The sequence below is a fragment of the Salmo salar genome, chromosome ssa12 (genome assembly GCF_905237065.1).
Source record: "Salmo salar chromosome ssa12, Ssal_v3.1, whole genome shotgun sequence".
Lineage (NCBI taxonomy): Eukaryota > Metazoa > Chordata > Actinopteri > Salmoniformes > Salmonidae > Salmo > Salmo salar.
Window position 1 is genome coordinate 90,094,600 of NC_059453.1, and position 12,500 is coordinate 90,107,099.

General features: G+C 43.4%; 1 protein-coding gene across 3 annotated transcripts in view; it reads left to right on the forward strand.

Moving 5' to 3' along the window:
• The window catches only part of LOC106566113 (copine-5), a 285,747-nt gene that overhangs the window by 256,343 nt on the left and 16,904 nt on the right, over positions 1-12,500 (forward strand). For all 3 annotated transcript variants that reach the window (XM_045691900.1, XM_045691901.1, XM_045691902.1), the window contains one exon: positions 12,485-12,500. This exon is cut by the window's right edge and continues 42 nt beyond it. In XM_045691900.1, the coding sequence (XP_045547856.1) occupies positions 12,485-12,500 (16 nt within the window). The remainder of the gene's footprint in view (positions 1-12,484) is intronic.

Here is a 12,500-nt window from a genome sequence, read left to right on the forward strand (position 1 = left end):
AAATCAGACACGTTGACATTTCTTTCTCCACTCAGCGATTCATTGTGTCATACATGATTCTATGTCTGCCCCCTCAACCCCCTACAGAAAGGTTTCTCAACCCTGTCCTTGGGCCCCCCAGACATTTTATGTTTTGTTTTACTTTAAACTGATTCAATTAGTCAAATGCTTGATGATTAGTTGACTAATTGAATCAGGTGTGCCAGTTTAGGGTTAAAACAAAAGAATGTAATGTCTGGGGGGGTTTGCTGCCAACATCACTTTAATGTTGTTTCTGTCTGTCACACTTTCTCAGGAGGTTTAAAAACACATGGCTTTACTAGAGAGCAGAGGTGTCAAACATACAGCTCCCAAACTGATTCAATGCGGCCCGCGGGTGGTTTCAGGTGGTTTTTCAGTGCGGCACTACAGACCTCGGTGAAGACCGAATGTGGCACGCGGGGAAAAATGAGTTTGACACCCCTGCCATAGAGATTAGTTTCAGTGTCTAGCACATTGGTTCTCTCTCAGTCTGTGACCGCCTGGTGGTGTTTTGAGGTGTGGGTTTCTCAGTATTGGTTTCCCTGTGATTCTCACCTGTTTAAGGCAGCGTTCATCCATCAAGACCAGACAGTTCCCTCTGTAGACCTGTCTTGTAGGCTGCTCCAGGTCAGACCCATAATGTATATGGAGAGAGTTTGGACATTCTAGGTTGATTACATCCAAGACTTAATTAGATTGGTTAGATGGTGTCATGTAACTTCAATGTCTTCCTTGTTAGCACCCCAACTGTCTTCCATAGTTGTTGTCATGACTACAGTAACTGTAGTGACAGTCTTTAGGTTTAAAGTCGATTTAAATATTCAATTGCCACTTTGGTATCACACTGTGGTTCTCAGAACGATATGTGCTAGCTGGGGTATCATCCTGTGGTTCTAAGAATGTTGTGTGCTAGCTGGGGTACCACGCTGTGGTTCTCAGAATGTTGTGTGCTAGCTGGGTTATCAAACTGTGGTTCTCAGAACGTTGTGTGCTAGCTGGGGTATCAAGCTGTGGTTCTCAGAATGTTGTGTGCTAGCTGGGGTATCAAGCTGTGGTTCTCAGAACGTTGTGTGCTAGCTGGGGTATCAAGCTGTGGTTCTCAGAACGTTGTGTGCTAGCTGGGGTATCAAGCTGTGGTTCTCAGAATGTTGTGTGCTAGCTGGGGTATCAAGCTGTGGTTCTCAGAACGTTGTGTGCTAGCTGGGGTATCAAGCTGTGGTTCTCAGAATGTTGTGTGCTAGCTGGGGTATCAAGCTGTGGTTCTCAGAACGTTGTGTGCTAGCTGGGGTATCAAGCTGTGGTTCTCAGAACGTTGTGTGCTAGCTGGGGTATCAAGCTGTGGTTCTCAGAACGTTGTGTGCTAGCTGGGGTATCAAGCTGTGGTTCTCAGAATGTTGTGTGCTAGCTGGGGTATCAAGCTGTGGTTCTCAGAACGTTGTGTGCTAGCTGGGGTATCAAGCTGTGGTTCTCAAAGGTCAGTTCTAGAGTGAAGCCCTCAAAATGAGCCTGATGCACTAGGCCTAATGTCTTCGTCTGTCAGAGCCTGGGGTGGCCTCTTGTCTCTGTCAGTGGGACATCACAGGACATAATTGACAACTTGTGAGGGAAGTTATTGATGAGGCTCTGACACACACACACACACACACACACACACACACACACACACACACACACACACACACACACACACACACACACACACACACACACACACACACACACACACACACACACACACACACACACACATGGTCCCTGAATGAGCTAGACACAAACAGGACTCATCAGTCAGACATGCTTCCATTCTGTTACGGTGATAGAGTACCTGAGTGGCAGATGACTTAAATTACTATGACATGACTTCCTGTTTTTTCACCAACTTCCATTTAACTCCCCAAAGCCCCACTGTGCCTCACAAGAAGGCCTGTGCCTCTGTAGTCTCAGGTTAGGAGTGGTGATGGGACCTGCTTGTTATTTTAGATGATAACGAATAAGATTACATGGACAGGGGGACAAGACTAGGAGATCGGTGCTCCTGCTCTGAGACACTTCAGACCTCCCTTTAATTCAGACCCCCCTTTAATTCAGACCCCCCTTTAATTCAGACCTCCCTTTAATTCAGACCTCCCTTTAATTCAGACCTCCCTTTAATTCAGACCCCCCTTTAATTCAGACCTCCCTTTAATTCAGACCCCCCTTTAATTCAGACCCCCCTTTAATTCAGACCTCCATTTAATTCAGACCTCCCTTTAATTCAGACCTCCCTTTAATTCAGACCTCCCTTTAATTCAGACCTCCCTTTAATTCAGACCCTCCTTTAATTCAGACCTCACTTTAATTCAGACCCTCCTTTAATTCAGACCTCCCTTTAATTCAGACCCCCCTTTAATTCAGACCTCCCTTTAATTCAGAACTCCCTTTAATTCAGACCCTCCTTTAATTCAGACCTCCCTTTAATTCAGACCTCCCTTTAATTCAGACCCCCCTTTAATTCAGACCTCCCTTTAATTCAGAACTCCCTTTAATTCAGACCCTCCTTTAATTCAGACCTCCCTTTAATTCAGACCCTCCTTTAATTCAGACCTCCCTTTAATTCAGACCTCCCTTTAATTCAGACCCCCCTTTAATTCAGACCTCCCTTTAATTCAGAACTCCCTTTAATTCAGACCCTCCTTTAATTCAGACCTCCCTTTAATTCAGACCCTCCTTTAATTCAGACCTCCCTTTAATTCAGACCTCCCTTTAATTCAGACCCTCCTTTAATTCAGACCTCCCTTTAATTCAGAACTCCCTTTAATTCAGACCCCCCTTTAATTCAGACCTCCCTTTAATTCAGACCCCCCTTTAATTCAGACCTCCCTTTAATTCAGACCTCCCTTTAATTCAGACCCCCCTTTAATTCAGACTCCCCTGTAATTCAGACTCCCCTTTAATTCAGACCTCCCTTTAATTCAGACCTCCCTTTAATTCAGACCTCCCTTTAATTCAGACCTCCCTTTAATTCAGACTCCCCTTTAATTCAGACCTCCCTTTAATTCAGACCTCCCTTTAATTCAGACCTCCCTTTAATTCAGACCTCCCTTTAATTCAGACTCCCCTTTAATTCAGACCCTCCTTTAATTCAGACCTCCCTTTAATTCAGACCCCCCTTTAATTCAGACCTCCCTTTAATTCAGAACTCCCTTTAATTCAGACCTCCCTTTAATTCAGACCTCCCTTTAATTCAGACCTCCCTTTAATTCAGACCCCCCTTTAATTCAGACCTCCCTTTAATTCAGACCTCCCTTTAATTCAGACCCCCCTTTAATTCAGACCCCCCTTTAATTCAGACTCCCCTTTAATTCAGACCCCCCTTTAATTCAGACCCCCTTTAATTCAGACTCCCCTTTAATTCAGACCTCCCTTTAATTCAGACCTCCCTTTAATTCAGACAATGATAGTGTCCGTTTCCTCCTCACCTCTACCTACCAATTGTTCCACCCACCATGGTAGCCTAACTATCTTTATTTAAAGATACTGTCAGGTTTAGTGTTTTTCATTGATAGGTTCAACAGATGGTGTTTTATCCTTTTATTCAGTCACTAAGAGGGGGAGAGGGGGGAGATGGAGAGAGGGGAGTGAGGGGGAGAGGGGAGTGAGGGGGAGAGAGGGGGGAGTGATAGAAAGGATACTAAAACAGGCTTCTCAGTCAAATTAAAAAAATAAAAACAAAAAACTTGCAATTATACTGTACCTAGCATTTCTACTCCTCTGTTGATATATTGTGGTAGTTGAATTAATCTGAGACATTTTCAGCCCCCCCCCCACATCCACACACACACACACACACACACACACACACACACACACACACACACACACACACACACACACACACACACACACACACACACACACACACACACACACGTGTCCTTTGGTGTGTTTAATTTTAGCAGCGCTGGGTTTTGTCCCAGAGGCTTCCCATAAAACATTGGGCTGGTCCAGGATAGTAGAGCTGTAAAACCAACATAAATATTTTATGAGATGTGTATGTGTGTGTGTGTGTGTATGTGTGTGTGTGTGTGTGTGTGTGTGTGTGTGTGTGTGTGTGTGTGTGTGTGTGTGTGTGTGTGTGTGTGTGTGTGTGTGTGTGTGGATAATAAAGTAGTAAAACATGTACAATGCTAATCAGCAGCCGAGTGGACCCAGGTTCCCCAGACAGGTGATAAATCACTCAGCGTGACCTGAATACACAATATCAGAAGTTTAAATCCCCTTCATTCATTTATTAATATATTTCATTAATATATAAAATGTGTTCCTGTTAGTTTCCAGTGGAGAAAAGAGTTTCTCCATATGACTTTTTTTGACATATTCTAATGAGACCAGGTTTATAGAAATAAACTATAGAAAAAACTTTCATGTGAAAATCAGATATGCAGTTTCACATGTAAGAAAACTCAAAATGTGAAAATCTCATGTTCACCTGTAGATTTGCAGGTTCACCTGTGGAATTTAAATAATGTTATTCTCCTCACATGTTTAAAGATGATTGCAGTTTCCACCAGTGGAATTAAGGTGACCACATCTAAAAAGCCCAAATGCGGTACAAGGGAAGGATTTTGCTGGACATTTGTGGAAGAGTGGAGAGAATAAAATGTTTTGGGGGCAGTTAATGGAACACATTGAAATGGCACCATAGTTCTGCTGTATGAAAATCACTGCCAATCTTTAGACGCTACACTGAACCAGAATATAAACGCAACATTTAAAGTGTTGGTTCCGTGTTTCATGAGCGGATAATGAACACAATTGCATTTTATCGATAGCAATTTGAATGCACAGAGATGCCGTGATCCATTGTCGTGCCATTCATCCGCCGTCATCACCTCATGTTTCAGCATGATAATGCACGCCCCCATGTCTCAAGGATCTGTATACAATTCCTGGAAGCTGGAAATGTCCCAGTTCTTCCATGGCCTGCATACTCACCAGACATGTCACCCACTAAGCATGTTTGGAATGCTCTGGATTGATGTGTACGACAGCGTGTTCCAGTTCCCACCAATATCCAGCAACTTCGCACAACCATTAAAGAGGAGTGGGAGAACATTCCACAGGCTGCAGTCAGCAGCCTGATCAACTCTATGTGATGGAGATGTCGCTCTGCATGAGGCAGATACTGACTGGGTTTCTGATCCACGCCCCTACCTTTTTTAAAAGATATCTCTGACCAACAGATGCACGTCTGTATTGTCAGTCATGTGAAATCCATAGATTTAGGGCTCAATGGATTTATTTCAATTGACTGATTTCCTTATATGAACTGTAACTCAGTAAAATCATTGAAATTGTTGCATGTTGCATTCATATTTTTGTGCGGTATACCTACATTTTTGGACTTATAAATGAAAGATATGTACCCAATGATTTATGAAGAATGTAAAGTATAAATGCCTCATTAACTCTACTGTCATACCCCGTCAGAACCCAAAATATAAGATTGTTTAACTCCAATATTTGTAAACAAAGTAAATGAAAACATGGTTAAAACTATAACTTTGATATCATGGATGGTCAGTCCTTGCATCCATAGCGTAGTCTATGGATTTAAGAGTGGTTGCATTTCTCCAGCCCCATCCCTCAGCTTTTTACTGAAACTGTGGTGGGGAAACACTTTGTTCATGTTTCAATGAAGGATTGTGGCTTTAAACACGTCTAATAGGGTAATGGTGTTATTATGAGGCAGTCCTCTAGTGAGTGAGTTACTTTTGGGCCGTTAATATCAAGCAAAACTTCTGAAGTCAAAAACAACAAACAAAAATAATGATATTTAAAGCAAAACATGAACCAAAGGAAGTATTGATAGCGAAAGAAAATATTGCAAGGAAATCATTTTAAAATGCGAGAACTAATTATTTGTAAATAAAAAAAATTGTGTGGGGGGGACAACGTGCTTAAATCAAATGGCACCCTCTTTCCTGCAATGTTCCCTATCATTGGTGATGTTGCCCTGGCCTTTGTATCATTGGTTATGTTGATTTTATTTCATTTTATTTCACCTTTTATTTAACCAGGTAGGCTAGTTGAGAACAAGTTCTCATTTACAACTGCGACCTGGCCAAGATAAAGCAAAGCAATTCGACACATACAACAACACAGAGTTACACATGGAATAAACAAAACATACAGTAGAACAAAAGAAAACAAAAAGTCTATATACAGTGAGTGCAAATGAGGTAAGTTAAGGCAATAAATAGGCCATGGTGGCAAAGTAATTACAATATAGCAATTAAACACTGGAATGGTAGATGTGCAGAAGATGAATGTGCAAGTAGAGATACTGGGGTGCAAAGGAGCAAGATAAGTAAATAAATACAGTATGGGGATGCGGTAGGTAGATAGCCCATCTGTAAACAGCCCATCTATGTACAGGTGCAGTGATCTGTGAGCTGCTCTGACAGCTGGTGCTTAAAGCTAGTCAGGGAGATATGAATCTCCAGCTTCAGAGATGTTTGCAGTTCGTTCCAGTCATTGGCAGCAGAGAACTGGAAGGAAAGACGACCAAAGGAGGAATTGGCTTTGGGGGTGACCAGTGAGATATACCTGCTGGAGCGCGTGCTACGAGTGGGTGCTGCTATGGTGACCAGTGAGCTGAGGTAAGGCGGGGCTTTACCTAGCAGAGACTTGTAGATAACCTGTAGCCAGTGGGTTTGGCAACGAGTATGAAGCGACGGCCAACCAACAAGAGCGTATAGGTCGCAATGGTGGGTAGTGTATGGAGCTTTGGTGACAAAACGGATGGCACTGTGATAGACTACATCCAGTTTGTTGAGTAGAATGTTGGAGGCTATTTTATAGATGACATCACCGAAGTCGAGGATCGGTAGGATGGTCAGTTTTACGAGGGTATGTTTGGCAGCATGAGTGAAGGATGCTTTGTTGTGATATAGGAAGCCGATTCTAGATTTAATTTTGGATTGGAGATGCTTAACTGGAAGGAGAGTTTACAGTCTAACCAGACACCCAGGTATTTGTAGTTGTCCACGTATTCTAAGTAAGAACCGTCCAGAGTAGTGATGCTGGACGGGCGGGCAGGTGCTGGCAGTGATCGATTGATTAGCATGCATTTAGTTTTACTTGCGTTTAAGAGCAGTTGGAGGCCACGGAAGGAGAGTTGTATGGCTTTGAAGCTCATCTGGAGGTTAGTTAACACAGTGTCCAAAGAGGGGCCAGAAGTATACAGAATGGTGTCGTCTGCATAGAGGTGGATCAGAGAATCACCAGCAGCAAGAGCAACATCATTGATGTATACAGAGAAGAGAGTCGGCCAGAGAATTGAACCCTGTGACACATCCATAGAGACAGCCAGATGTCCGGACAACAGGCCCTCCGATTTGACACACTGAACTCTATCAGAGAAGTAGTTGGTAAACCAGGCGAGACAAACTTTTGAGAAACAAAGGCTGTCGAGTCTGCCAATAAGAATGTGGTGATTGACAGAGTCGAAAGCCTTGGCCAGGTCGATGAATACGGCTGCACAGTAATGTCTCTTATCGATGGCGGTTATGATGTCGTTTAGGACCTTGAGCGTGGCTAGGTGCACCCATGACCAGCTCTGAAACCAGATTGCATAGCGAAGAAGGTATGGTGGGATTCGAAATGGTCGGTAATCTGTTTGTTAACTTGGATTTCGAAGACCTTAGAAAGACAGGGTAGGATAGATATAGGTCTGTAGCAGTTTGGGTCTAGAGTGTCACCCCTTTTGAAGAGGGGGATGACCGCGGCAGCTTTCCAATCTTTGGGAATCTCAGACGATATGAAAGAGAGGTTGAACAGGCTAGTAATAGGGGTTGCAACAATTTCGGCAGATAATTTTAGAAAGAGAGGGTCCAGATTGTCTAGCCCGGCTGATTTGTATGGGTCCAGATTTTGCAGCTCTTTCAGAACATCGCTATCTGGATTTGGGTGAAGGAGAAATTGTGGGGGCTTTGGTGGGTTGCTGTGGAGGGTGCCAGGCAGTTGACCGGGGTAGGGGTATCCAGGTGGATAGCATGGCCAGCTGTAGAGAAATGCTTATTGAAATTTTCAATTATAGTGGATTTATCGGTGGTAACAGTGCTTCCTAGCCTCAGAGCAGTGGGCAGCTGGAAGAAGGTGCTCTTATTCTCCATGGACTTTACAGTGTCCCAGAACTTTTTTGAGTTGGTACTACAGGATGCAGATTTCTGTTTGAAAAAGCTAGCCTTAGCTTTTCTAACTGCCTGTGTATATTTGTTCCTAACTTCCCTGAAAAGTTTCATATCACGGGGGCTATTCGAGGCTAATGCAGAATGGGGGAAAAAAAAATAATAATAATAGGTCTGTTATGCTCTGGATTGAGTCACGTTGTTCGAACGAGAGCTTTCTGAGCTAAAGGTTAGCTGATGACCGCTAGCAATCTTTTGCTGACTGATAGCTGGTAGGTAGTTAGCTGGCTAGCTTCAGTTGAGGGATTCTAAATCCGAAGTAAATAGAAATACTTTGAAAAAACCCAGATCCACGCCACATTGGGTGAGGCGGGTTGCAGGAGAGTATTTAGAAGTTGATTCATTCCAACAACATACTGTAGCACCTTGCTTCCCACTGCTGATTTGCCTCTGAAGCCAAGCTGGGTTGGCACAGTTAGAACAATGAACCAGATGTTTCACCGAATGTATAAATCTTATGCATCGGGTTGGCATTTCCCACTCACTGCAAATTTTCTCATCGATGAAAGATTTAAGGTCAATATAGTTTTCTGTTCCTAAAACTAGAATCTGTTATGAACAGAGTGGACTTTGTTTGGTAGACTTTAGCCTTTGCCAAAGTTTAAAAAAATGTAATTGATTAGAAAGAGTGCAAAGGGCGAATTGAGTAGGCGTTCCCTAATGGAAATAAGAAAATACATGCTAGAACGCACCAATAGGATCTCGCTAGCTCGTGCTTGCCTCTGCCCACCTTCTTGCTTGTTCTGCCCACTATGATTCATCTGTTCCCATTGGTAACGGCAGGCTGTGGTCTATCTTGGGTAAGTTACACAACATCTTTGGGGTCCCTGGATGAGAAACCTGATGTAGCTGGAAGTGCTGCAAATATACCTGTGAAAAATAAATGTGTGGAGAAATAAAAGTCGGGATCATTTTTTTCACAAGGGAGAAACGTGAAAAATGTACATGTGAAACTTCACACGTGTCTGATTGAAGATTAAAAATAAATAAATAAACAATTCACATGTTTTTATTTCACATAATTTTTTCATGTTTTTCTTTTTGTACGGGTATGGCAACTAGGGAAGATTGACTGTGTGTTTTTTGTTTTCTCATGGCTGTGGAACTCAGCTGTCAATCAACATGATGAGAGGGGATGGCATAAATGGGGCATGGAAGACGGGTTATTTTTGGTTGACATGTGATGCACTGATGACTGTGTGTGTGTGTGGGGGGGGGGGGACTGTGACAGGAGCTCTGTTGAACACTGATACTTTGTGGTCATTTATATATTTTGGGCTAAAAACAGAAAGGACAAGACAGAAACAGAAGAAGTTCTCGTCGCCTCGTACTATATGTTAGTCATGACTTGTGAAATAAAGTCAACATAAAAATGATTTAGGCACAAATAATGAACAAGTATTTCAGATTAGCTACCCCATCCTTAAACATTACGGTTAATGGTCTCCGAAGATCAGCGTCTAGGAGCAGCTTCCACCATGTCCTGTTCCTGCTCCGGAGGGCGTGTCTTAGGAGTGGCTGGGAAGGTGATTGGTGGGTTGGGTTGCCGTGGTGATAGAGAATCGGCCCCTCCCCCCATCCCTCCACTCCTACCTCACAAGCATCTTCAGTCTCCCAACTCCTATCTAATCAACACTTTACCAGTGTTTTATCACTGTTCTGTGTACCTGTATCATATGTATGTATCTAATCAACACTTTACCAGTGTTTATCACTGTTCTGTGTACCTGTATCATATGTATGTATCTAATCAACACTTTACCAGTGTTTATCACTGTTCTGTGTACCTGTATCATATGTATGTATCTAATCAACACTTTACCAGTGTTTATCACTGTTCTGTGTACCTGTATCATATGTATGTATCTAATCAACACTTTACCAGTGTTTTATCACTGTTCTGTGTACCTGTATCATATGTATGTATCTAATCAACACTTTACCAGTGTTTTATCACTGTTCTGTGTACCTGTATCATATGTATGTATCTAATCAACACTTTACCAGTGTTTTATCACTGTTCTGTGTACCTGTATCATATGTATGTATCTAATCAACACTTTACCAGTGTTTATCTCCCAACACGTCGGAGTGCTTCTGCGGTTGTTTTTTACTTCATGTTGTGTTTGTTGCTATCGTGCTATCTTTTGTGCTCAACTATTTGGAATATTATGCTATGCCTTTTTTGACAAATGAAAGTACCAAACACTTTCAAGAAATGCTCACACTTTTGTCAAACCCACATTAGTAATAACACTGGCTTTAGGCTGTCTTCTCTGCTCAGGGAACGGGTTCAGTTTCATCAGTGGATGAGGAGAGTTTCATCACTACCGTCCAGAGATTAACCAGCCTTAAATTTACTGACTAAACACACACACACACACACACACACACACACACACACACACACACACACACACACACACACACACACACACACACACACACACACACACACACACACACACACACACACACACACACACACACAGTCTCTTGAAGATAAGAGCAACGACAGCGGGAGAAGCAGGAAAATTGGATTTTGGTTCTATAAACACCAGAGGAACAAGAGAACTGGGTGTTAAACGTTCATGGGGAGACAGGTGTTTTGTCAACTAATTTAGCAAGATCCCGAGACAATTCCTCCTGCCTTTATTTAGCTGAGGACCATTGTTGAGAAAGAGAGAGAGGAGAGGGAGAGGGGACAGAGAAACAGAAAGAGAGAAACAGAGAGAGAGAGCGAGAGAGAGAGAGAGAGAGAGAGAGAGAGAGAGCCTGTAGCCCTGTTCAGAGCTGTAATGTAGCCCTGTTCAGAGCTGTGATGTCCCTGTGTTCAGAGCTGTAATGTACCTGTGTTCAGAGCTGTGATGTACCTGTGTTCAGAGCTGTGATGTCCCTGTGTTCAGAGCTGTGATGTCCCTGTGTTCAGAGCTGTGATGTCCCTGTGTTCAGAGCTGTGATGTACCTGTGTTCAGAGCTGTGATGTACCTGTGTACCTGTGTTCAGAGCTGTGATGTCCCTGTGTTCAGAGCTGTGATGTACCTGTGTACCTGTGTTCAGAGCTGTAATGTACCTGTGTTCAGAGCTGTGATGTCCCTGTGTTCAGAGCTGTGATATACCTGTGTTCAGAGCTGTGATGTACCTGTGTACCTGTGTTCAGAGCTGTAATGTACCTGTGTTCAGAGCTGTGATGTACCTGTGTTCAGAGCTGTGAGGTACCTGTGTTCAGAGCTGTGATGTACCTGTGCTCAGAGCTGTGATGTACCTGTGTTCAGAGCTGTGATGTACCTGTGTTCAGAGCTGTGATGTACCTGTGTTCAGAGCTGTGATGTACCTGTGTACCTGTGTTCAGAGCTGTGATGTACCTGTGTTCAGAGCTGTGATGTACATGTGCTCAGAGCTGTGATGTACCTGTGTTCAGAGCTGTGATGTACCTGTGTTCAGAGCTGTGATGTACCTGTGTTCAGAGCTGTGATGTACCTGTGTACCTGTGTTCAGAGCTGTGATGTACCTGTGTTCAGAGCTGTGATGTACCTGTGTTCAGAGCTGTGATGTACCTGTGTTCAGAGCTGTAATGTACCTGTGTTCAGAGCTGTGATGTACCTGTGCTCAGAGCTGTGATATACCTGTGTTCAGAGCTGTGATGTACCTGTGTTCAGAGCTGTGATGTACCTGTGTACCTGTGTTCAGAGCTGTGATGTACCTGTGTACCTGAGTTCAGAGCTGTGATGTACCTGTGTACCTGTGTTCAGAGCTGTGATGTACCTGTGTACCTGTGTTCAGAGCTGTGATGTACCTGTGTTCAGAGCTGTGATGTACCTGTGTTCAGAGCTGTGATGTACCTGTGTTCAGAGCTGTGATGTACCTGAGTTCAGAGCTGTGATGTACCTGTGTACCTGTGTTCAGAGCTGTGATGTACCTGTGTGCCTGTGTTCAGGGCTGTGATGTACCTGTGTTCAGAGCTGTGATGTACCTGTGTTCAGAGCTGTGATGTACCTGTGTACCTGTGTTCAGAGCTGTGATGTACCTGTGTTCAGAGCTGTGATGTACCTGTGTTCAGAGCTGTGATGTACCTGTGTACCTGTGTTCAGAGCTGTGATGTACCTGTGTACCTGTGTTCAGAGCTGTGATGTACCTGTGTTCAGAACTGTGATGTCCCTGTGTTCAGAGCTGTGATGTACCTGTAGCAGAGTGTGTATAACGTAACAGTATATTCCTGTTCTTCTCCTCAGGGGGCTAAACTGCCCA